This window comes from Parasteatoda tepidariorum, chromosome 5 (assembly GCF_043381705.1).
Source record: "Parasteatoda tepidariorum isolate YZ-2023 chromosome 5, CAS_Ptep_4.0, whole genome shotgun sequence".
Taxonomy (NCBI): domain Eukaryota; kingdom Metazoa; phylum Arthropoda; class Arachnida; order Araneae; family Theridiidae; genus Parasteatoda; species Parasteatoda tepidariorum.
The window spans coordinates 53888442-53914098 of record NC_092208.1 but is presented as its reverse complement, the minus strand read 5'-3'; the positions used below and the strand labels follow the sequence as shown (position 1 = coordinate 53914098).

The window sequence follows — 25657 nt, the reverse complement described above, 5'->3', positions numbered from 1 at the left end:
GTGATGGCATGTCTTCGGATCATCCTCAGGGATGTTTCCCAGACCGTCGCCAATAGCCCATTGTGCAGCTCTAGTGTGACGTAAATGAACTATAATAGAACTATAATAACTGAAATGATAATAATAAAAAATAGTGTTTTAAAAGGGTTTTTTTTTTCTAAAATTTATTTAGCACTTTGTTTTAAACATACAAATAATTTTTAACGTTTCATTTAGAAATTGAACATTACGATCGAACTTAATAATTATGTAATTATTTATGCATAATAGTACAAGAAAATATTAATTTGTAAAAAGTTTTTAACACTTTGTTTCACGCGTATTATAAATTTCTAAACAAACATTTCAATAAATATTTTAAGTAAGATTTGTACATTGTAGTCAATTTATTTAATATCTTTCTTAAGCAAAACATATATATCTTCAAATTTATAAATTGATTTAAATCAATCTGAGTATGAAGTTTTTATAGAAATCTGACTTTCTGTGCCTTACAAGTAAATGAAATTCAAAAATACTATATCGCGATACATCGCTATATCGCGATGCAAAACTGACGATGCATCACGATATATAATTTCTAATATCGCCCAGTCCTACCTAGGACACTGGAAACCTTTGCAGTGTCGAAGGAAATAAAGAAACATAATGGTGTCAACGTTAGAATTCAAACCACCTTTCAGCCGACCGTAAGATTTACAGATTATCTCTCACTACAGTAGCATATACTCGGCTAAAGTTGTGGTTACTTAACCGTATTAGATCAAAACTGTCAATTATTTATTTTTCTCCCAGTTAACAGTTTGAATACCATCATTTTGGTGATTATTTGACTATTTTTGTTGAATATGTTAAAATCAAAAATAAATAAAGTGTTATTTAACCATTGATCCCAGAAACTTCTGACAGTGCACATACAAACGAAGAATTTTCCTCGAAGAATGTAGGGTAGTTTTTAAAACGCGAAGGTGTTAGAAGGTGTTGAATGTGCTCTTGCTATCTAAGGTAAAATTTACGAAAAAGATTATTAATTAACGAGGTTTAATCACTCGCAGTTATAATAAGTATTTAAATTTGTAAAAAGAAGTTGCTTTGTCTGCGGTGCTAATGCGAAAAAGATTGAAGAATATGTTGAAAACACAAGGGATATCGAGTACTATCAAAGCAGCGGCCAAAGTTCTGGCCAGAAGTTCATCTGAATTTCAATACGAGTAGCTGGGGAAGGTATGATTTCTGATGTTAATGCAAAAATAAATCGAGACCGAAAAAGTTTGGTGAGCAAGGTGACCAAGTTTCAAATATACATACCAGTCATTACCAGAGATTCTATGCTTTAATTTTTTTGCCCTCACTTTTAATTTGCACTCACTTTTTAATTTGTTGCCCATGTTTTATGAAATAATTAGTATACTATTGGGCTGATAATATATATTTTTAAACAATAAAACGTTTACACTATTGTGCAATTTTGAATTTTGAGTATTTAGAATTTAAAAAGGCTTACAAGTACAAATTACTCAAAAATTTCTCCTCTAGTATTTTTGTATTTAAAGGAAAAAAAGAATTTTAGCATTGGAAGTCTTATAAAATAGTTGAAAATTCATTGAAATATGAGTATATATTTTAACAATCAAAATTTTCTAAAAATAAATTTTGTATGATAGAAAATTCTTTCTTGGAACAGATTTCTTTTTATCACCCCTTTATTTTCTTCCAAATGTAATTGAAATCTTTCAAAGGAGCTTGACTGAATTGAACCGCAAATGATTGATTACCTTTCGAGTTTTCGAGCTTTATACTTTGTTCCAGATCAATTGTAAGTTTAGAAAACTTAAAACTTAGATGTGCGTCTTGTCTTGGAAATTAGAATATAAATTTATTATATTTACAAATAGGATTTATTATGAGTCTAAGTAAATTATTTATAAATAGTTTCCATTGAAAAAATTAGAGAAAGCAAACTAAAAATTATTTAAATAAAATAAGAAAACTATTTTTTTTCTGATTGCACTGCATATTCTAAATGTTCGACCAAGTATTATCGTAATGTGTTGATGCTAATATTTTATGTTTTGAGAAAAGAGTTACATTTTCTGCTATTTTCTGAACGAAAAAAATTTTAAATCTTTACATTTTAATCAAATAATAGACTGATTTTGCGAACAAATAAGCATATATTTAACTTAAGCTTGTTTTATGTTTTAAATAAAAGTAATCAAAATGACTTTTTTTATGGAAATAGATGGTTTCAAGATTTCTGTCATGTAATAAGATAACAAGCATTTAACTTCTACCTCAAGTTATAAGATTTACGAATTTTGCATTAATTTGTTATTGCAATTAATTCCCGAAAATATTGATCTCGGCGTTTGAAAATATTGGAAGCAGAAATATTTCCGAAAGTAAAACTATAAGACTCGTGGAAGTAAAACAAAATAGGAACTATATGTTGTATCAATTTATTGACTTATTCACGGAATATGCATTGAATAGAGTCACTGTTTGCTTAATAAGACGATTCACTAAGTCCCCAAATAGTTGATTCACAATTAAGTCGAAACAAAATATTTCCTTTAACTTTAAAAATATGCTTTTAAAGTTTAAGTCAATATTTTGATTCAGTAATTGCAGCAGAAAATGCTTCTTCGAATAAATAATAACAACGATATTTTTGAGATAAATCTTTCTTATTTAATCTGTTGCTTATTAAATTCAGTTAGATTCATTCAGAAAAATTGCTTCGGAAAACGTGTGTTTCGTGTTCAAATTGCGCGTGGATAGCAATGAAAGTTGCTTACATAGGTAAGCGTCAAAAGAAGCACTCTTTTATACTTTAAATTTCATGCAGCTTTTCAATAGTCTCAATCGATTCAGCTTAAAAAAAACTAGAACACAGTATCTAACTTGTTTAAATAAAAATGTCAAAAGCGTAAATAGGTACAAGTGCGAATTTGTACTCTTGTATATAAAACCCGTTTAACTTCTAAACTATTAGCCCGATCATATTGTAATTTGTCTCATTTAATTCTACGAGAAAGGATACATTGAAAATTCTGCGGGACTTATCTTTCTATAAGAAATTTAATTCTCCCCCTCAAAGGACCCCCATGATGAGAGTATGATGAGAGTTCTCAGATATTATTTATACTAACATAACAAAGCTATCAATGAATATTAATTTTTCTGAAGAAAAAGTCTAGTAGTTTAACTGGATTAATTGACCATTAATCTAATTTGACAAAGGCGTGAAAAATTTGATGAAATTTTCTGAATATTTTTTCACAGTTCATAAATAACAGCTCAAAATTTGCGAAATTTTTCCTTTTCGACGTAGCGTTTTCTGGGAAATGCTATCATAGAACATTTCGCCAAATTGAGGAAATAATTATTTCCCCTTTTTGAAGGATATGAATTTCTTCAATAGCATTAGACTTTGCGAAGCATATATTTTTTACACAATTGATTATAAAATACAATAAAAATTAAAAAGCTTGATGTTATTCTACAGTTATGACGAGAAACCTTTTTGACAAGCCATTCAACTAACAATTGCTCCATTCCGCTTTACAGTGTAGATAAAAAAAAACAACTACAAAATATTAGAAAATCACCAAATGCACAGATGCATGAATAAGAAAGGAGAATAAAAAATCACATGTTTTCATGTTGAAATGAAAACATGTCAATCTAAAACAATGAAATATTGCTCAAAATTCGTTGAATGGCTATCATTGAGAGTTCTTTGCATTCACCCAAGCAAACAATTTTTATCAAAGAATGCTTGGTAGAAAATGAAACGCAAAGGTGCTGGCGCATTTGGAAAGTTGTTTGATGCAAACGTGAAAGCTCCCTTCCTGTTGTGAGTTACTGCGCTGCGTCACTTATCGCCAAGCTTTCGGAAAGTTCGTGATATGCCTGGTGAGTTTCAGAATGTTCGCCTATCTTTTCTTCGCCGTTGTGCTGCGTGCATAGCCGCTGCCGGTCACTGTTTTGAACACTTATTGTAATCACATGCTATTAAATTTACTTATATAACTTAACTTCATCGTTCTTTGTGTGTTTTTGCCTCATATAAGAACATAAAATTTGACTCCCTCTAGCGGTTTTGCGTTTTGTTTTCGACCATGCATTCTTTGATAAAAATTGTTTGCTTGGGTGTGTACTATCACTTCCTAAAATTTTGCCTATCTATATATATTCTGAAATCAACCATATAAAATTGCAAAGGGTTGCTTGAGCAGTAACTTGATTACCAACCCGGTCATGGTTAACGGCAGTACCACGGAGAGCTACCACGACACTATAGAGGGAATCATGCAGCATCACTTCCCGGAGGCGACCAATAATTATACTGATGTTAATAGGTGCCATATTAATGAAGTCGATTTTACTGTTGACGAGCTGGAGTATATTATTATGGGCCTTAAATCAGGGAAATCTCCGGGTCCTGATGGCATACCAGGGGAAATTTTTAAAGAGATCTTTTACATTAATAAACACTGGCTATTAACTGTTTTTAATAAATGTCTGGAGTTGGGATACTTTCCCAGCTCTTGGAAGATTGCCAGAGTCACCCTAATCCCTAAAACAAATAAAGACCTCAGTCTTCCGAGTTCTTACCGCCCGATCTCCCTCCTAGCCGTCTGGGGAAAAATCCTAGATAAGTTAATTACTAAAAGACTGAGTTACCATTTGGAAAAAAGAGAAATACTAAGCGATAACCAGTTTGGCTTCAGGGCAGGGAGGGGGACCGATGATGTTCTCAAAAGAGTGGTTGATTTCGTCAACAATAAAAAACTGGAGAACAAACATACGATTGGGGTGGCTCTGGACATAGAAAACGCCTTTAATTGCGCCGACTGGACAGTTATCAAAACAGCGTTTAATATTTGTGTTTTACCGGACAACTTAGTCTCTATTGTTTTTAGCTTCTTAAACGAGAGATCGGCAAACTTTTATGATGGCAATGGAAACATTGTCGTTAGTAGAAACTTAAACGTTGGTGTGCCACAGGGCTCCTCCCTGGGTCCTATACTTTGGCTTATTTTAATTAACGACATTTTTAAAATAGTTTTAAACATTGATTTTATACAATTTAGTGATTTTAGCTATAATGATATCGATATAGTCGCCTTTGCAGACGACATTTTATTATTGGTAAGTGGTCCAGTTTTATACCGCTTTGACCAAATGGCGACTCATATTCTTACTTGCATGTCAGACTGGGTCGAAAGGAATAAACTAAAATTCGCTAAAGAGAAAACACAGCTGTTAACATTCCCCAAAAGTAATAAAAAAATCGGCCGGTTACCTTGTATCAAGTTTAATTCTACAGATTCGTGTAATGTCAAAAATGTTAAGACAATGAAATACCTTGGCGTCACCTTGGACCCGGGTCTGACATGGATACCACATCTAAACGATATTAGAGATAGAATCACAAATTTTAACCAGGGTATCAGAAGAGTCGCCAGAGTCACTTGGGGACTCAGACCACAAATCTTGAAACGAATATATCTCCAGGCAAGCGAGAGAATCATCCTTTATGCCGCCAGTGTCTGGTACAGAAACAATAGTAAAATAAATGAAAAACTAAATAGCCTTCAGAGGATTCCATTGTTAAACTTGACTAAAACCTACGCTACTACCAGTACTGAGGCTATCCAGATACTGGCGGGGGTGGTTCCAATAACACTTAAAGTTATAGAGGATGTTTATACCAAGAGGGTGAGATGGGGATGGCGATTACAAGATCTAATGCATGTACTACCTCCCGATTTTGACAACACCTTGAATTTTGATACGCCGCCCCGGGAGCACCCATCTCTTTATCGCTCCTTTCCCTGGGGATATTGTGCTCCTAGTAACCAGGGGGTGGAGATCTATACTGATGGCTCTCGGATGGAGGTAGACACACCTGGAATTTTCCATGCGTCACATGCAATGATTGTTAAACAGGATGGTATTACTATTTTTAATCCTCCACCAGAGTCACAGACAATACTAATATCTTTATCGCAGAGCTAATGGCAATCAGATCCGCCTTTATCTGGATCAATGATAATAATATCAATAGCGCTACCATTTTTTCAGATTCGTTGTCCTCCCTCCAGGCCCTGGCTGACCCAGAACCAATTTCAAAACTAATTGAAAATATTAAAACATATTGGCACAGAGGTATTACAATGAATTGGGTTAAAGCCCACGTGGGGATCCAGGGCAATGAGGAGGCCGACGAAGCAGCTAAGGAGGCCATTGGCTCCGAGATTATAGATCTCCAAGTTCTGAGGATCCCTAGGCAAGCAAAGACCGAAATCAAGCGGATTCTAATGGCAAGGTGGCAGTACAATTGGTACAATTCTAATAAGGGCCGTTCGGGACCTACCAAAGGAAGTTTTTCAATAAGGATGATAAATGTAACAATTGCAATTAACCAAGCAGCTAGTTATTTTATATCGCTATGTCAGATAAAATCAATGAATAAAATTACGTGGTTGCACGCGCGGTCTTCGTCACCAAACGTATACTTTTAAAGCTGTCTGATAAAACGCACTTTTTTTTAATATTTATCTTAATTATTTTTTTAAAAAAATGCCTCTAAAAATTTATTATTTAAAATCCACGGTATTTGAATAAAATAATCTTTATATTTTCCAAGGCAAAATTAATGATAAACTGGCACAAATTCGTTTTGGAGAAACGTAAAAAATCACCATATTATTGACGCCAATGATTCTTAATTATCAAGGTTGCTTATATAAGGGGGCTAGGACAAGTATCTCGATGATATAGCAATGAAAATCCTGTTAAAAAGCAACCTTCCAAGCACCAGTGGGAAAAAGAAAAAGAGGGAGACCTAGAACAAGATGGTTAGATAGGATATAGGAAGTGATTAGAGGACTTTAGGCATAATAGATGGAGATAGAGGAAGAATATAGTATATGTTAATAGATGGAGAAATATAGCATCGAATAGATATAGATGGGGTAAACTGACTCAGGCGGCTTTGCCGGCAATTGGCTGTAGTGCCTAAGAAGAATGTATACATTCTTCTATTATTCTTTATTTAAATTATTTCTTTTATTTAAATATGTATATATACATATTTAAATGAAAGAAATAAGCTATGTACTATAAAGCAAAATCATGGTGTAAATAAAAGTATGTATTTGTCCAGAAGAGCCGTAAGAAGGCCTCATACAATGTTTGACGAACTTGATGCTTAATTAATGTTGGTAATATGCCTTAACTGAAAAAAAAAGTGTTCTAAAAAATGTTCAAAAATAATGTAGGAAAAATTGATTTATTTGTTTTGGGGAATCGGAAATACATCGCCATATTATTATTGACACTAATGTTTAATTAATATTATGTATTAATTGAAATAAAATAAGCTATGCGATAAAAAAGCAAAGTTAATGGAGATGAGATTAATAGGAAATTTGTTTAGGAAAAATTCAGAAAATAACAAAATTTTATTCATAAATTTAAAAAAAAATTTCCCAAGAAGATAAAATGATTGGAATGGGAGGGGGAAAATAAGTTTTCCTAGGAATAGGCATAGCTGGAATAACTATTTTGAGTGACTGTTCCCCTTAGATAAAAAAAAATACTTACCTTTGTTAGATGTAAGAAATATACTATGCGCAATAAATAAATTAATTGTATTTCTTTAAAAATATGTTTACTAGAAAAAGCTATTTTTAAGAAATTCTTTTTCAGTTTGATTTCATTGTGAATTTAACAAACCAAAAGAAATTTTAGAATTTCAGCTAAAATCATTCAGGGATACAAAGAAAACTCTTATTAAAGAGAAGAATCGAATGACTTTTTTTAAACAGAAAAAGATTTCTATGGATTAAAAAACTTCCTTAACAATTTTCTTAGATTTCTTTAGAGATAAGTTCTAAATAAATAGATACTTATTAATTTGAAATCTGAAGCATTATTTAGTTTGTTTCATTTTGATTTGTGTGAAAAATAGGATATTTTCTTAATAAGTTTTTATTGATTAAAATGTTTCGTATGTGTACACTGTTTAAAATTTGAGAGCAAAATTTCTCATTTAAGAAAAAAAAATTGCTTTTGAAAATAAATATGCGTTTTTTTTTCTATTTTTTTGCAATATTATTTTTTTAAAAAGAGTCGAAAATCAATAATAGGTCAACGGACCACGTATTTATTAAAGAAAATATTAAAATGTTTTTAATAGTTTGCTTTACCTTTAAATATTATAATTGTTACTATTTACCTCAAATCTATCATTTCAATTATCTCCGTCATTATTGATTGAAATTGATTACCAGATTATAATTATTTATTTCCTATTGAATCTGCTATAGGAAAAGAGAAAAAAAGTTTGGCCAAAACTATCAAATTTATTTTTACCATATTCTTTAATGGTAACTTAAATTGTTATAGTAATTTTCATCATAATCGAATATAGTAAAAGTTACCATTTTTCTGTATCTATGAGAACAACAAAAGTATGGCAATTTTACCGAAGCTCTTACCGAACGTTGAAGATTTCATTTTGGTATGGAACTTTGGTAAAACTAATTTTAAATTAAAGTTATATTACTTTGCTGTTTGATGGTAAAAGTCGTGCAGTCAAGTAATTTTGTCATACCTTAATAACTATATTTTAGAAATAAGACATTCTAGTAAACCTTTACAATATGAAAGGAAGAATTACCAGCTGAATGGTTTAAATATCATATATTTTGGTTTTATTACTAGAATTAGTTTTTTTTTTGTTTTTTTGACTTTTTTTAACCAGAATTACCATTGCTATACAATTATGATAATCTTACCATAATTTTTTCTTCGTGTATATGTCTTAAATCAAACTCAAGATATTAGAAATTAATTTCCAGAATAATGAGATGCTCTTGTGATATTTGATGTTTTTTTACTGTTTATTATTAGTAATATTATAATACATATGCCCTATTAAGGTTGGGTATAGAAAGAATGAAAAAGTTGCAAAAAAATAACAATTTAGAAAGAGAAAAACTAAAAAAATTAATGGCCGGGTGAAACATAGTTAGTTNATATTTCCAGTGTACGTTGCTTCAAAGTTTCCCCACTTTTACTTTGAAACAATATAATCAACTCCACTTCTTGATTCATTAAATTTTACATACATTTCTACCAAGCGTGTAAGCTTTTAAAGATTGTATACAAAACTGATTTAGAGGTCTGGATATATGAAAAGGCTAAAATTTTAACTGCACTACTATATAAATTATTGCATTTTTTAGATTTATATGGTCAAACAATTCGTATTTAACGAAAAAGTGGATGCTTGCTTATAGATATTAATGCCGGGTGGCTGATTGGTAGCACTTTGTGCTCTCGTGCCGCAGGTCCTGGGTTCGATACTCTGGCTGGGCAAGATTGACTCAGCCTTTCATCCCTTCTGTGGGTCAGTAAATTAGTACCAAGCATGCTTGGCAGCTAAACACTGGATGTTCCGTGTTCGGCTGACCACCTAACCAGAACATCTGCTCCTGCACCCCAGAGCCCAGAGTCAAGAAAAATGAGATGGGCACAATAGGCATTGGCCCTCTATGAGCTGTCGCGCCACTGAGTTTATTTTAGTTTCAGATTATAGATATTGTGCTTTGTTGCTCAATTTGGTAGTATAAATAATCGTGGGTGCAAACTAATGAGCATTTTCAAAATGAATCTATCGGCTGATTATGAGTGCTACTTAGAGGAAAAACTCAGATAAATAAATGGAAAGTAATTAAGAGTAAGTTGTTTTAGAAGGACTACTCAATAAAAAAAACTCCGGATCATATAACGGTAAGAAGTATTGGCACTCATGGCACTCATAAAATCGATTTTTACCAGAACATGTCACGGAACAAAGAAAAAATCTGCAATTCCATAATTTTTGTCGTAATAATTACCGTAAGCTTACTGAATCACTCAAATTAAATAAACATTACTGTCAAAAACTACGGTATATTATTTTAAGGTAAAAAGGGATTTTACTGAAGAGGAACACGAAGCACCGGTACCGCAATTCATTTCGGTATTTCCTGCAGTGTAGGCGAGTAAGTTTACGCTAAATAAAAAAGCACATGAATTTTTCTTATTGCTTTAACATCTGATTTTTTAAAATTAAAACCTAATCTATAACAATATTGATGTCATTCATATATAATTAATTGCAACTATGTAATTAAAAAACTAATCTAGATCAGTTACTGAATTAATTTATTCAAATGAAAATCTAATCTTTATCATTATTGAATTTATTAAAAAAATAATGTTGACAAACTATAAATATCAAATGTAGGAAATCTTTTTTGATATATTTTAACTTGCAAAACGTACATTCACAATTTCAGATATTTTTAATTAAAAGTCATGCTTTCGTATATTCTAACACTCAAATCTTTCTTTCCCCAAAGTGTAAAGTTCAAAAGATATGTGAGTAAAATTCCCGAGTTCATTTTTAGTAAAGCAAACAATACGCATTGCTTGACATATGGTGTTCAAAAAGGAACAAATATGTTATTTGTTTCTCACGGGGTCTTTCAGTAGATTTTCCTATATTCATCTTCGTATCTGTCAGATTTATTGACATATTGTATCTGCTTCTTCCGACTTCTGAACAGAATTATGTTATAAAAATAGTGTTTTCCTGTAAGAAATGCTGCATTAATATAAATACAAACACTCGAAAATGTCAAAAGGTGGCGAGTTAAACTTTACTGCTTTAAATAGAAAGTGTTTTCTTAAATAATTCGAAAACTGTATTTAAATTTTTGGCTACGAATTCTTGCAATTTTCTTTTTATATTTGTTTAGGCAATCAATTAGTAGTTTAATCAGGTTATCTTATATAGGCATTTCTGTTAAACAAATGTGAGTATTGAACAAAAAAGCACGATATTAAAATTTTCCTCAAAGAATTTAATCGAGTTATCTTTAAATCGATATAGCAGTCAATACGCGATCGACACTTGAATGAATAATCACTTATAGGTCATTTCTCATAAATGTTCATTTGTGATATCTTCTTAAGAATGATTTTGAAGCTTTTAAAAAATATATTTCTTTCAGCTTTTCTGATAAGATTTAATAAACTGCAAATTGTTTATATAGGCCGGGAAGTAAATTGTTACAAATTCTGTAGAACTATGATATCTATTTTAAAGTGTAACATTTTGTCTTAACTCTGTCGTTTAAAACTACTTCTGAATTCTAATGGAAATTATAAATGAAGTTAGATATTGTTTATTGTTAATTTTTTCTCAAATCAATATCTGAAACTATAAAATTACTAAAACTTTTTTTACAAATGTCCATGCGCAGTGTCCAAAAAAATTAACCACCCTTAATTACTTTTAATCTAATAATTGGATCTTCACGTTCTCGGACTCAATCTTATTAGTTCAAAGGATTGACTCTAAATATAGTTGACGAATGACTTTAAATGCGACTTATGAAATTAATTGGAGCTGACAATATTTTAAGTTTCGAAATCCGACACAGAAAATTTTCTGAATAAACATACTTTATTTTTGATTGATGTATATTTCTGATAATCAAAATATAGAGAGTATAGCCACAATTTGAGAAATATAATCCCAACAGTTTGGTCAGGAGAATGGTTTAAAGTTTCGAGCCCTTAAGGTTAATTTTATATTATGCATATTCCATCATACACTAGTGTGCAGAACTTAAGCAACAAGTGGTTTTTCGGCCACAGCTCCCCAACAAAGTATAAGATAGCCATGAAATTGCAGTATAATATGCACGTAATTCAGTAGAAAGATTATTTGTATGCAAATTTTAGAAATAAAACGTTGTAGGTGATGTAAGTGTACGTAAAATTTGTGGGTCGGCGCGCGCAGTTCAAAGCTGTGATAAAAGGATGAAGAGCACCGTAGTTAAAGACATTCGCTGCAAGTGCAAGTGATTTGTTTTGTGAAACATGTCTTCAAGAAATCATTTAGACGACTTTACTCGAGGAAGAATGATTGGGAAGCTTGAGGAGGGGCGTAGTGTGACCAGTGTCGCCGAAGAGTTCGGGATCAACAAAAGTGTTGTTTCTCGTGCTTGGAATGCCTTTAAAACTACTGGTACAGCTGTTCGGAAGGTTGGTGGTGGCCGTCCAAGGAAAACAACACCAAGAGATGACCGTTACATTGTCCTCCAGGCGAAAAGAAACCGTTTTCAGTCAGCGAGCGCCATATCTCAGCAACTGTGCACAGCCACAGGACGACAAGTATCAAGATTTACAGTGGCCAGACGCCTCCACAAAGGTGGCTTATTTGCTAGACGTCCTGAACGCTGCATACCTTTAAAAGTTAGCCATCGGCGGCACCGTTTAGAGTGGTGCAGAGAACACGAAACCTGGACACCTCATCAATGGAGTCGCGTCCTCTTCACAGATGAGAGTCGTTTTAGTGCTACAAGCGATTCTCAACGTCAGTTGATCTGGAGAGAGGTTGGAGCTCGATTTCATCCCAATAACATCGCGGAAAGAGATCGTTACGGTGGTCCTGGAGTTGTCGTCTGGGGTGGCATTATGTTGAACGGGCGGACTGAGCTTCAGATCTTCGACCGAGGTTCTGTAACTGGAGACCGCTACTGCAATGAGGTAATCCTACCCCATGTGCGTCAGTTCCGAGGGACCAATGGACCAGTCTTCATTTTTATGGATGACAATGCCCGAACACACCGTACTGCTAATGTTCAAGAACTACAGGAAAAAGAATATGTCACACGAATGGATTTGCCAGCTTACTCTCCAGATCTAAATCCCTTAGATCATGTGTGGGATGCATAAGGGAGACATCTTGCGACACTACCGTATCCTCCTGGTAACACCCATCAGCTGAAAGATGCGTTAGAGGAGGAATGGAGGCGTTTACCCCAGAACTCCTGGATAATCTGGTGCTCACCATGGAGAGACGATGCCAAGCAGCAATTACAGTAAAGGGAATGCATATCCCATACTAGGGAACATCTGCCAGTTGTACTTACGCTCTTTCAGGCAATCCTGTGTAACGCCACTATATGTCAAATAAAGTCTTTTTTTGTTCCATATCCTACTTTAAGCTTTATATTCATTTCAGCGCAATTATTCTTTTACCATTGTTTAAGTACAAAATAATGTACATCATATTCAAATTTCATGTCAATTGGATGATTTCTTGTAGAGTTATGACAAAAAACGCACTTGTTGCTTAAGTTTTGCACACGAGTGTATATCGAGAACTTTTTAAACGAATTGAAGATTTTTTGCACGCAATTATAAAATTCATTTATATTAACATACTTCCATGCAAAAATAATATTTAGTAATTATTTATTATTTTGCATTATTTTATTTAATAATAGTCAAAGTAATAGTATTCTTAAATTTTTTAAAGAATGTAATTTTAAAGGAATGTAATAATTAAATCGATGTAATAATTGCACCATTTTAAAGAAAGCAGTTTTACATGGCAAAATACAAAATTTTAGTGAAATGGGACAAATAATTCTTGAGGAATCAAATTTTTTTTAATTTGATTTTCATTTTTTAATTCTGATTTTTCTCTGTATTGTTTTCTGTATTTTAATATCTAATTTTCTTTATCTTAAAAATTTTCAATCAATATTTTCTTTCTTTCAAACAAAAAATTAATCTTGATTTATAAGTGCCCAATATTTTTTAAAACCACTTTACATGTTGTTTTAGAGTTAAATTTTTCTAGCAATTATCCTTATGATAAAAATTAATATTTATCAATTATAATATATTAACAAAATTTATAATTAATTATTCGAGTTTGTGTTTGACTTTATACTATTAGAAAGTTTACACCATTGATAAGTTGAATTTGATGTGTTTAGAGTTGGAATTCGTAAATACAAAAGTAATCCCGATAAAGATTATTTTATATGTTTATAAATTACGACTATCCTAAAAATGTCACATTATACTTTTAAAACAACAAATCCCTAAACAACTCTCTCATCTTAGTTGCTGAGGAAACAAAAACATTTTCTTCCTTTCTGTAGTATTTGTAGTTGACAGTCATGGTTAAGAGGTAATTGGGCACTTTTTAATTGTTCTATCTTGAACAAAGATTCTCCTTTAAGCTGTCGAATCTCGAGTTGTCGAGTTGTAATACTCAATTAGAGATTTATTTTGCTAATTTATTTTTTCAAATTCCCGTTATCTTGCAGTTTTTATTTAATTCATTAATGTAATGCATTTTTATAAAGAGTAGGTGATTTTATTTATTCATTAAATAAGCATAGATGTAAACTCTTTTTAAAAAGCTCGCTACTCAGATTGTTCATTATCCTGCTTTACACTTACTAATTGGTGGAAAACTTCATTAAAAATCTTCCATTGTGCCTCAGGGATAATGTATTCGTTCCCTCAATTTAGTACATGAAAAATAAATGGTATTTAAACCCAGGAAACTGTTACTTAAAGTGAGTTAGCACTCCTGAAGGTGTCGGGCATATATACTTTTCCATGGATATTTCCTTTACTTATTTTAATTAAAAAAATTTTATTCAGAAATTATTTTCTAGCATAGTATGATTTAGTAAAATATGAAAGTCTGAAGTTTGAACAAAAGAAAGAACACATGACATAATATTGCACCAAATAAACATTTCTCAACTAATATTTTCCACTTTTCTTAAGTGCATGCACGGAAAAAAATTCGAAATCTTGTAAAAAAACTTGTATTGCACAAAAAAGTCAAACAAAATTAAGTAAAAACAAAAATTATTCTTATTTTTGTATAACTAAAACGCAACTCGTAAATTCAATGTTATGTACAATCGCAAGTACAGTTAGTATTGTAACACGCTTCGTTTATTAAAAACTTTTCACAATCTTAACATTTTTCATGACGGTTCTGAAACTGTATTGGAAGAGGGGGTGGTTATTCTTTGCATAGTAAATTACTATCATTAAATTAATTTCGAATCTTTGATAACGTTAAAAATTGTTATAAACATTGATAAAAAAGTTTTTAAACTGTACTCATATTGCACGTAATTTTAAAATAAGGGAATTTGAAATTAATTTTTGTTCGATATTTTTATTGCTTGGGCCATTTGAAACTGATCTAAGGTTTGAAACAATTAACTATTTGTAGTAATAACATAAGTTGTAATGTGACTTATATTGCTCGGTGACTGAATAAAAATATGTGATAATATTTTATCTTAGATTTGCTATTTTGGAAATCGACCGAGAAATTTGTTTCTTAGAATAAATAGGTGTATTTCCCTAAAAAAAATTTCAGCGCTTGTAATTCAGCACAAAATTCGAGAAAAATTGCGTGTTACGTTATTCACAAAATGCAAAAAATATCGATTTGATTCATGACTACTTAAACAGGGTGCGTAGCGTTTTTAAAAAGTGCTTAAATGCGCTTATTTTCGATTTTCGTTTTTTAAAAGCCCTTAACGGTGCCTTTTTTATTGGGTGTTGGGTTATATTTAAAAGTGCTTAATTTTCCTTTTTTCAAAATGAGATTTTTCTTTTACTATGTTGATTTGCGCTTCGAATTATGCAAGAGGGCACAGTTCACATTGTTCTATTCAACTTTTTCATAATTAATTCAACCCCATTCTATTTCGGAGTGTAGTCCGTCCGTAGCGTATGAAAACGCCATTAGTTTTACATGATCTAAAATTTCATGATTTTTGACTATTGTCAAAAACAATGTCAAAAGTTTTTTTTTTGTTGATGCATAGTAATAAACTTTTAATTTTCTTNTTACTAATAGCTCGAAGTATACATCGGATTAAGACCATATTTTGCGATCTCGCCACTCAGCTTGATATCTAAACAAGAAATTGCTTATGAATTTTTTAATCACAATTAATTAATAAATTTCACATTTCTTAGACTCTATAACTGAATCAAACGTGTGTTTGAAAATAGTGAAGAAGTTGATGAAAATGTCATTATGAGTCAGAGCAGCCCCGAACCCTAAATTTTCAGTAAACGAGCCTGCCTCATCTTTAACATACAATAATTTTGTTTATAATGTTATGTGAAATAACGTAATATAAAAATAACTTGGCTTACTATTAGTTGCAACTTTTCTGATACTAAGTGTTACGGCAAGTGTTTTTTTTTACATTAAAGGGACAAATGAATATTTTTAATATAAAAATTAAGTACAATAAGATAAAGCACTTACAATAGTTTTTTTTTCTCTACTTTAGGAGAAAAATACAAGCTTTCAAAGAAGATTTTCCACGACGTTTTACAAAAACAGCATTTTTTAGATAATTAATTTTAATTTGCTCTTTTTCCTTTTTCTTCAACTCTCCCATAAAATTTTTAATTGATAATCTTTGATATTTTAAAAACATTTATTTAAGAACCACTTTAATAAAATAACCACTTGTTGCAATACTTCAACAAAAAACAACAATAATTAAAAAGAAACATTTTCGTTTTAATATTTAATACTAAGTGCTTTTGACATCTTTAGAGATGATGTGCTTCATGCTTAATTCTTTGAGATCGTAAATGGAAAAGTGCTTTAAATAATCATAGGTAAAATAATTTAAGCATCTATTATTCAAACCTTAAAATTTCTTTAAACTAAAATTTCTCAGTTTTTTTTTTATTAAGATTATGTTATTAAGATTAAATATGATTTGATTTACAGTCTGAACATGAAATAAAAAAATGCGTTTTAAAAGTTTAGTTATCTGAGAATAAAACAGCCGAATATATGAACAGTCGAATATGTGAAACAGCCGGTCTGTGTAGTGGTTAGGTAACTGCCCTTGCATCAGAAAGGTTCTGGGTTCGAATCCCGGGCAAGGAATGGATGTCCTTTCCTTCTCAGTACTATCTGTCCTTACTGTGTCAGCAACGTTGGCCTACCTAATATGGTGCCCGTGAAAGATATATATATATATATATATACCATTTTAAATACTTTTAAAAATCTAATAAAAATGTTAGGATTTGACAAATATTTAATTTGATTCACAGTATCAATATAAAATAAAATTCGCTTTTTATCACTTGTAAAAATAACTTCGAAATTAAATTATAAATAATCCGCACTCACAATAAAACATTTATTTTTTGATTCATATTATACAGATACATTTACTTAAAAATAATTTCGCTAAGGGCAAAAAACAGTGTCCGTAAAATCAATCTGCAAATTCTTCATCCACCTCTACCTCCCAGTCTATATTATCCATGGCTAAAGTCTCTTCTTCTCCAGCGATATCAAATTTCTCTCCTAATTTACGATACTTTTCATAATTGTGTGTTAAATTCATAGATGGGTTCTTCAGTTCATACAGTTGCACAAATGGGCTTGATGAATTTAATTGAGGAATTGGTATTGAGTTGCCATTATTACCGTCATCTAATGAAATACTTCGCTTCCCACGGTTAATCTAAAAAGAATTATTCAAATAAAATAACTTCAAGCTATAATACTGATGATTCATTATAAAGAATACAGTATCAATGTACTATAAATCAGGAACTATGTAAGAAATTATATGTTACCTGCCGCAAAATTGTATATGGCTATTTTAAATACTTTAGAGAAAGTCACAGATGTTCTGTATGTGATCCTTTAGTCATACAACACACATCGAATCGTTAATCCATTTCCACTCAAGCATTGTTGAAAATAACTATTTTGCCGATCACTTAGTTTATAAATTGTTTTTTCCTGAAACAACCTTAGACGATTGTAGAAAGGCAAACAGGCAAAATGTTTTTTTTTTTTTAGGGAACAGAGATTCCAAATTTACAAAGCAAGGCGTGCGAGATTCCCTTGGGATAAATGTGACCCATGCAGTGTTCAGAAAGTGCTCTGATCCTTCTTTTCTGAGAGCAAATTTTCACAGGAGCCACAGTTTTTGGATATGTGAACTTTTTGGTTGATGGCATAGTTGCAAACATTGACAACTTTACTTGCCAGTTAGATGGTGCATCACCGCACTGGTCAGCTTACTTGTGAGATTACCTCGAAGAATATCTACCTTAGCGATGGATTGGACTAGCTGAGGATTACAATTTGTGAACCCAAATCCCACCCAGTAGTTCAAACTTAAGACTTTGTTCATTTCTACCAGTGGTTGCAGGAGCAAGGTTATCGTCCCTCTCCATTCTTTTTCTTCTGTAACTTCTAGGAGAGTTGAAGCAGCGAGTTGTAGCCATTATCGGTAGACTTGATTCGGATACCATAACACGCGTTTGTGTGGAATAGGATTACTACTTTGATGTCACTAAGGAGTCACATATAGAACGTCTTTGACTATCAATAACAAAAAATTAATAACCCCATGAAAATAAAGTACAAGTAATATATCATATCGAAAAATGTCCTTGATTTTAGCGTATTCAACACTGTTAGAAATTTCTCTGCATAAAAGGTTAAATAACAATTTAATCGTTATTTTAACATATTCAAACAAAACATTCAAACAAGCATAAATAAGATGGTATTCAAACTGTTAACTGCTAGAAAAAACCGTTTATTAGCTGATTTCTCCTCATACGGTTATACAACCAGAATTTTATCAGCGTCACCTAAGCCCATTTAATGTAGCATTTTGTTCCTGGCAACTGCGTACATATTATAGACGAGAGGGCTAATCTGTCAGTCTTGTGACCTAAAGAACTCGGGCTCGAGACCCAGATTTGACACCATTTCCTATATTCCCTTCAACACATAAAGATTTTCCATTGTCCTGCACTCTTTAATGCCCATTACCTAGCAAAAAGCTTAGCTCCTGAGTTATGGCAAATTTCTCTCTTACGGTTTTGAAATCATGCTAGTTGTAAATGGTTAAAAAATCGAAAAGGTAAAAATTGTTCTTTACCGTAAACTTGATGGTTACGCGGAAGGAACGATAGCTGTCTGCCAATTTACCGTAATTTTAGAATAAAAATTCTAACAGGGTATACTGTAAGATATATGCTTCTTTAGGTATTGTAAACTGCATGCTTCTTTATAAATCAATCTTATTTTACAAAAAAACTGAAATTAAAAGAAGTATCGTTAACACAAAAATACAATGCAGGTTTGTATGTATTATTTGCTGCAATGTATTCTTTAGAGTAGATAGTTAAGTTGCATAAATAACCGCATATTAAGTTACCTTATAGTAACATAAGTTCTTTACAATAGCATAAATAACTCCATAGCAACATATAACGTATAAAACTGTAGAATAAAATATTCAGCTAAATATGCAAATACATCGAAGTGACTGGGAAAATTAACAGTAACAAAGCAGTTAATAATAAAAAAGTGATGTTTCTTTCTGTATGTTTAAACTATCGCACTGCTGCTAAATTATATTGATGATTACGGATTTTTGAGTTTTTGAAATACGATCTATCTGAAATACAATACAATGTTTTCCGTCTGAAATTACCGCATAACTGTTCAGGTATCTATGCAAAAACATGATTTTGGACAAAGTTTTTGAAAAGGAGTTTATTATACAATAAAAATTTCTGTAGTTTAAGCTTTCTAAAATTACTTTACTTTTGTTTTAATCCATTTATTTACAAAGTTATAGCAGTTATTGTGCAAGGTGATAACATTGGATAGTCTCCTGATTTTAAGTTTTTAAATGCCATCATCTCAAAATCAGATTTTTTAACATTTTACATTACCTTAAACACGGTATCTCAAGTTGTTTTTAAAATTGTTGTTTACAATTTTTCATCAGCGTTTATGATTATAGCACACATGTCTTGAATTGCAGACTAAGTGAAAAGAACAGAATTTAATTTTTCATGCATTTTTTTCGCAAAGACAAGTGCGAAAAGTTTTTAAATTATGCTTTTTTAACTGCATAGATCCCTAACTCAGTAGTATATGTATTTGCTATTAACATAATACTATTAAGATTTGCTATTAAGATTTTTTTTGGGGGTGGAAAGAAAATTTTTTTTAACGTGATTAGCGTATAAGCAAAAAAATGCCCTATTTTTACCTAAAAATGGCCATTTTAAAATAAATCAGAAATAAAATAATAATGGTTTTCATTGCTTGTTTTATAAGTTTTTACACATTATAAAACAAACTAGTTTTTTTTTTAAAGTTAATGATAATATTTAAAGAAAGAAATTGTCAAAACTAGTTGGACACCTTAAGACACTGCATTTTTTTTTCTGATTTAAGGGTATAGAATAATTTGATGAATTTTCTTATAGAATTCCTGTATGGATAAATAGGTTTCTTTTAGAAAATATCACATTGCAAAATCGCATAAATAGTAATTATAGAAAAAACTTGGTTTTAGGTTAAAAAATATATTTCAATTTTCTGTAAGTATCAAACATAGCTATTTTCGGCCAACTTCATATAGGTTTATAAGGGATGGAGATACTTTTTGTTTCCTATATTTCCTATATTTTTTAAAACCTATGTTCCTTAATTAATAGTTTCTATTATATAAAAATAATTTCCACTTTCAATATTCAACTAGAAAGCTCTTTAATCACTAACTAGACTTAAATATTTGGATTTTGCTTTCATGATCTCAGGCAGCTTGATTTCTGTTTCATTCTAAACTATAGCTTTTTAGTTTTGACAATATTTTTAGTAGAGTTTGATGTTTTCCACACAAAATAATTATTTTTAAACTATGTTTATAATGTAAAATACTTATAATTATAGAAAAATATCAGTAAACTGACAGACTAATTCAGTTAGCACTTATGTTAAAAGTAATTAGGTATATTATGCAAGTTGCGTATTTACAAATAAAGATAAAAACTTTTAAAGTTCACAACATAAAGAAAATATTAGTTATTTCTTGAATAATATGAAATTACTTGCATAAAGACACAACGATAAACTTATTTTGTTGAATATTTTAAGCAAATTACCTTAAAGAGAGTTTCGATAATTAAGTATGTACATATGAATTAATTAATGCCGAAAATCTTACATTTATTTTTTAAGAAAAACATTTGAAATGCAAAATCTTTTAAAATCAGTCACATATTTTTTATAAGAAAGTATGTTCTGTCTAATTTAAATTTATAAATATAATTACTTAAATTGGATTTTTCAAATAGTTTGAGATCAAAATAAAAAGTAAAGAAAGCATAAAATGAAAAAAAGAATACTTTAATTACGAAAAAAGAGATTGTGAAAAATTAACATGATTTTTTCATTTGGTTTAATTAAATTACTAGCTGCTGAGTTCTAATAAAATTTATATTTGCTGGAATGTAAGACGTGGATACTTGCTTTAACAATAAAATATAACGTAGTTAATTTTTATTTGTTTCATTTTTATTATAAGTTAATCAATTTTCATTTAAATATGAATAATAAGACTTTTTAAAAGAAACATTAACATTTAAATTTTTTTCATCTCTTCAGAAAAATAACATAGTAGACAAATACGATCATTTTCTTTTCATATTTCATACTGAACTGGAATTAAAAATTTTATTTTTTATAGTTGATTATTGAACAGAATCAGTTTTAGAAAATTATTTTGAAATATAATAACCAACTAAAATAATAACTTTATTTCACCAATAGTTTACCAATAGAATACCTTGCTTATTTTAATATAATATTTGATAGTATATTTGATAGTAATAAAGCAATAATCAAATTTTATAAAGTTTTTATTGCTTTTAAACGTAATAATAATGAACTACATTTTTTCTAGGTAATAAAAGGTTCATACAGCTCATAGCGGAATCGGAAAATTTTATTTCATGTTATTGTATATTGTACAAAATCATTCAATTATATTAAACAGCCAAAATAATAACTTTGCTTAATTAAAAGGTTTATTGCGTTACTAATCTAATATAGAATGAATGTAATTATGTCCTTTATTATTTAAAAAAAAATTATGTTTATTTTTTTCGAGTACTAATCAGCTTCATTTTTTCGAGGTAATATATAGTTCATATTACTTATTTTAGATCTTATTGTTTCTCTTGTATTTTGAACTCTGAGAAAAAGAGTATGGTCCTAACTACTAGAATATGATAAAATTTATCGAGTTCCTGGCTTAATGGTAAAACCAAAAATCTTAGTAATTTTTACCGATGCCCTTTGATAAAATTAGCAATAAAATGTGGTTTTGCTACAAAATGTGATAATTGTAACTAAACATTGTAATTTTTTTCATAATACATAAGAACATGTCATGAAAACCATTTGTTTCCTTAGATTTTATTTTTCAGTTTTGTAGTTCGTTCTAAATGTATGACAATAAAACTAATAATCGTGAAAACCACAATTTTCGGTAATTGCCACCACATGAAAGGTAAGAAATGCTAATTTTTAAAATTTCTTATAAGATTCTCATTGAAGTATTGCTGAATTTTAAAACCAGATGTCTTAAGATTTAGTTTTCTAAAAACAGTAATCTGGGCAATTTTCTTGAATTGTTATTTATCTCTATAAAATATTGATAATAGAACAATCTTATGTTTAAAATGAACTTCTCATACTTTAGGCTAAATTAATAGGGCATCACTTGGGTGGCGCTTTTTGCAATGTTCACAATTAAATACTTTTCCCCCAAGAGGGCTTTATACCGTTGGTGCAAGGTTCTTTTCAAAATAAAACATATTTTTCTGTTTCTATTTTTGGTGTAATCAAATGAATGCATTAAAGAGGTAACTATGAAATGATGTATGTACCTATCAGCAAAGAACTGTTATCGAAGTAAGCAGGATCCATTTGATATACCAGCCCTTACGAATTACAACAATTTTCCCTTACTACGAATTTTTTTTTTCTTTAGAATGTTTCAAACCAAATGCATAATATCCTTTTGTATTTTTGTATTCCCATTTGGAAATTAATCAATTAAAAACCAAAAAAAGGATGATTGTTAGAAGAGAAACATGATTAAAAGTTATGTTGACCAAAGCATCGGAAAAAAATGAAGAGCCACAGAGCGGCAAGTTCGTGAACTTACAATAATAAAATAACCACATTCAATGAACATCAGCGTACTTATTCATTTCAATAATTATATGTAAGAAAAGTAGAAGAAATAGGCTGTTATAAGTACAATAATGCTTTATAGGTAAATAAAATACAGTTAATATTTCTTTTCATTTTAAACCGAGAAACAATTTTGAATGTTGGTAAATCAAATAGTTATTTTTACAAAAAGATAGGATAGGTTAGGGCAAAAAAAGGTTAGGATTCAATAAGGAGGAGTTGCAACGAAAAAAAGTTTTAAAAGATGCAATCTGAATTTTGTAATGACTAGTTTAACTCAAACATTGCACATTTGATTTTAAAAAAATATTCGTTTGAATACAATGGAATTAGAGCGGGTACTTATAGAATGAAAGCTTAGCATTAGTAATGATCGATTTCGAATTTATTTCCAGGATAATATTTCGAGTAAATTCAATTAAAAACAAATAGAAGTACATACCGCACAGTTTTGCTCTATACAACGTGCCTGTGTGTAGGTCACATTGGAAGGAATTGAAGCCTAGAAAAAGATAAAGAAATAATAAAAACTACTTTTATCTTAAAAATAATGATGTTTGGAAATAGCATAAGCAAAATTATATATATATATATATANTATATATATATATTCCGTTTGAAGAAATTATACATATCAACATAAAGTATTACCGTATTACTTGATATGAAACCGATAAGAATATTATAGCAAAAATAACATGAAAAGCAGCAAAGGACAGAAAATAGTGATAGTTTTTGCTGCTTTTCGGATTATTTCTGATATAATGTTCTTATCTTCTTATCGGTTTCACGTCAGTTAAAAATTTATCTCAATTTCTTCAAATATTCTTCCACTTGTATCATTATCAGCTTTGTGATGTTGTGACTTGTGACTTGCACGCTATTCCTTAAAGGTCTTCAGCCAATGATTCTTGCTTTTTTTCTATTTACGTTGATGTAAAATAAATAAATTTAATTTTTTGTTTATTACTGTAACCAATTATGCTTAGGTTATTTACGCATTATTATGTATTTGAAGATTTGTAAACATTAACAGTAAATCATAATATTTTCATGATCAAAATTCTTTAGCCAGATTATGATTTTAATTTAAAATAATATTTTTAAAAAGTACAGGCCAAAAATAAATAGTTCTATGATAAACATTTTGCATTAACAAAACGTAGATTATGGGTAGATTCGCATATTTCGCATTACATTAAATAGTAATAAAATTAGCGGAACAAAGCACATTCTAGGAATGAAATTTCTCATTTATAATTATTTAGAAATTTAACTGACAATGAGCTGGTTAGCCTATAACGGGTAGACCAAACAAAGGAACGGATAAAGAAAACCGTATACTAAAAAGCAAATTACGTTAAGAAAACTGAAACTGAAATCGCACTGGAATTATAAGAAAGAAAATATTATAAATGTTAGTCGCAAAGCTGCTAAATTATTAATTATAATAAAATAGTTAATAAATAGTCTAGCATTAATTATTTTAAAGATAATGTTTTACAAAAACACACACAATGTTCAATAAAATAGTTTAATCAAATATGTTATAAATTAAAAAAAAGTTACTTACTGCGCTTACACACGTTCTAAGCTGGAAAAAAAACGATAGCAATTATTGATGCGAACATTAAATAAAATATATTATTTCTACAAATAATCATATCTACCATTTTAATGCAGTTCGCATGAAATATGAGTATAGTTAGCCAACATGCTAACTATACTTGTAATTATAAAAATAGTAAAAATAATTTTGTCATAAAAGTACTCTATCTAATTGAAATAAAGATACTTACAACATTTCCATAAGTAGAAGTGGGGCATAGAAAGCATTTTGGCTAAAATAAAAAATAAAATTAATAACACGCAGTTTAAAATGATATTAACTATGAAATGAAAATTTAATATGACAAATTGTTTACGAAAGTATTTATGACAAAACGTGAAACATAAACGTGGCTTAAATATTTTATTCAAATATATTCATTGTTGTGATTTGATCTGTAGGATTAATATTTATGAGCGTGTTTATTTTTGAGTAACTTTCGTGTTGATGTAGATATTCTTTTAAATTTATACAACTAATTTTAAAATTAACAAAATGTTTTCTAAGGTCAATTTAATAATACATAAGAAAAGCAAAGCTACCAAATAAAAATATAAGCAAGTATAAAATTTTATGACTTGAGATGAAGAGCGTTAAAAAATAATTAGGTTTTCATTGAAAGCGTTAACCCAAATGAAAGTGAAATGTTTTATTTATTTATTTAAAAAAAATTCAGAAAAAGCTATTAGATGAAAAAACTCAATAGTTAAACATGCATGTGTAGGTAAATGGAGCTACAATTTGTTTTTTAATTAAGTCTCTCACTAATTTTCAAGTGTCTCATTAAGTTTTATTGAATAAAACAAATTATGAGATATTTAAATGAGAAAAAAATTACATCGATGAAAACAGCTTCTTCGTCTGGTTATTTTACTTCTTTCACATGTCATTAGAGAAGTAATAAATTTTGAGTTGAAATAAAGTTTAAAATGACGAAGAATATAACCGATAGATGTATAGAGTATCATCAATAAAAGAAATTCGTGAAATAAAAAGAAATATACAAAGAGATTTATAAAATATAATTATTACTAATATCTAAAAGTTAAAAGTTGCTATATATATATATATAT

At 29.9% G+C, this 25657-nt stretch overlaps 2 protein-coding genes across 3 annotated transcripts in view; one reads left to right on the top strand and one right to left on the bottom strand.

Moving 5' to 3' along the window:
* Positions 1 to 25657, top strand: part of LOC107456699 (uncharacterized) — an 87893-nt gene that overhangs the window by 4563 nt on the left and 57673 nt on the right. The window lies entirely within an intron of this gene.
* Positions 17071 to 25657, bottom strand: part of LOC107456708 (uncharacterized) — a 34735-nt gene continuing 26148 nt past the window's right edge. For both annotated transcript variants that reach the window (XM_016074657.3, XM_016074649.3), the window contains exons 4-7: positions 24775 to 24816; positions 24549 to 24569; positions 23418 to 23477; positions 17071 to 17414 (exon numbers count right to left, since the gene is read on the bottom strand). In XM_016074657.3, the coding sequence (XP_015930143.2) occupies positions 17163 to 17414; positions 23418 to 23477; positions 24549 to 24569; positions 24775 to 24816 (375 nt within the window). In that variant the 3' untranslated portion in view covers positions 17071 to 17162. The remainder of the gene's footprint in view (positions 17415 to 23417; positions 23478 to 24548; positions 24570 to 24774; positions 24817 to 25657) is intronic.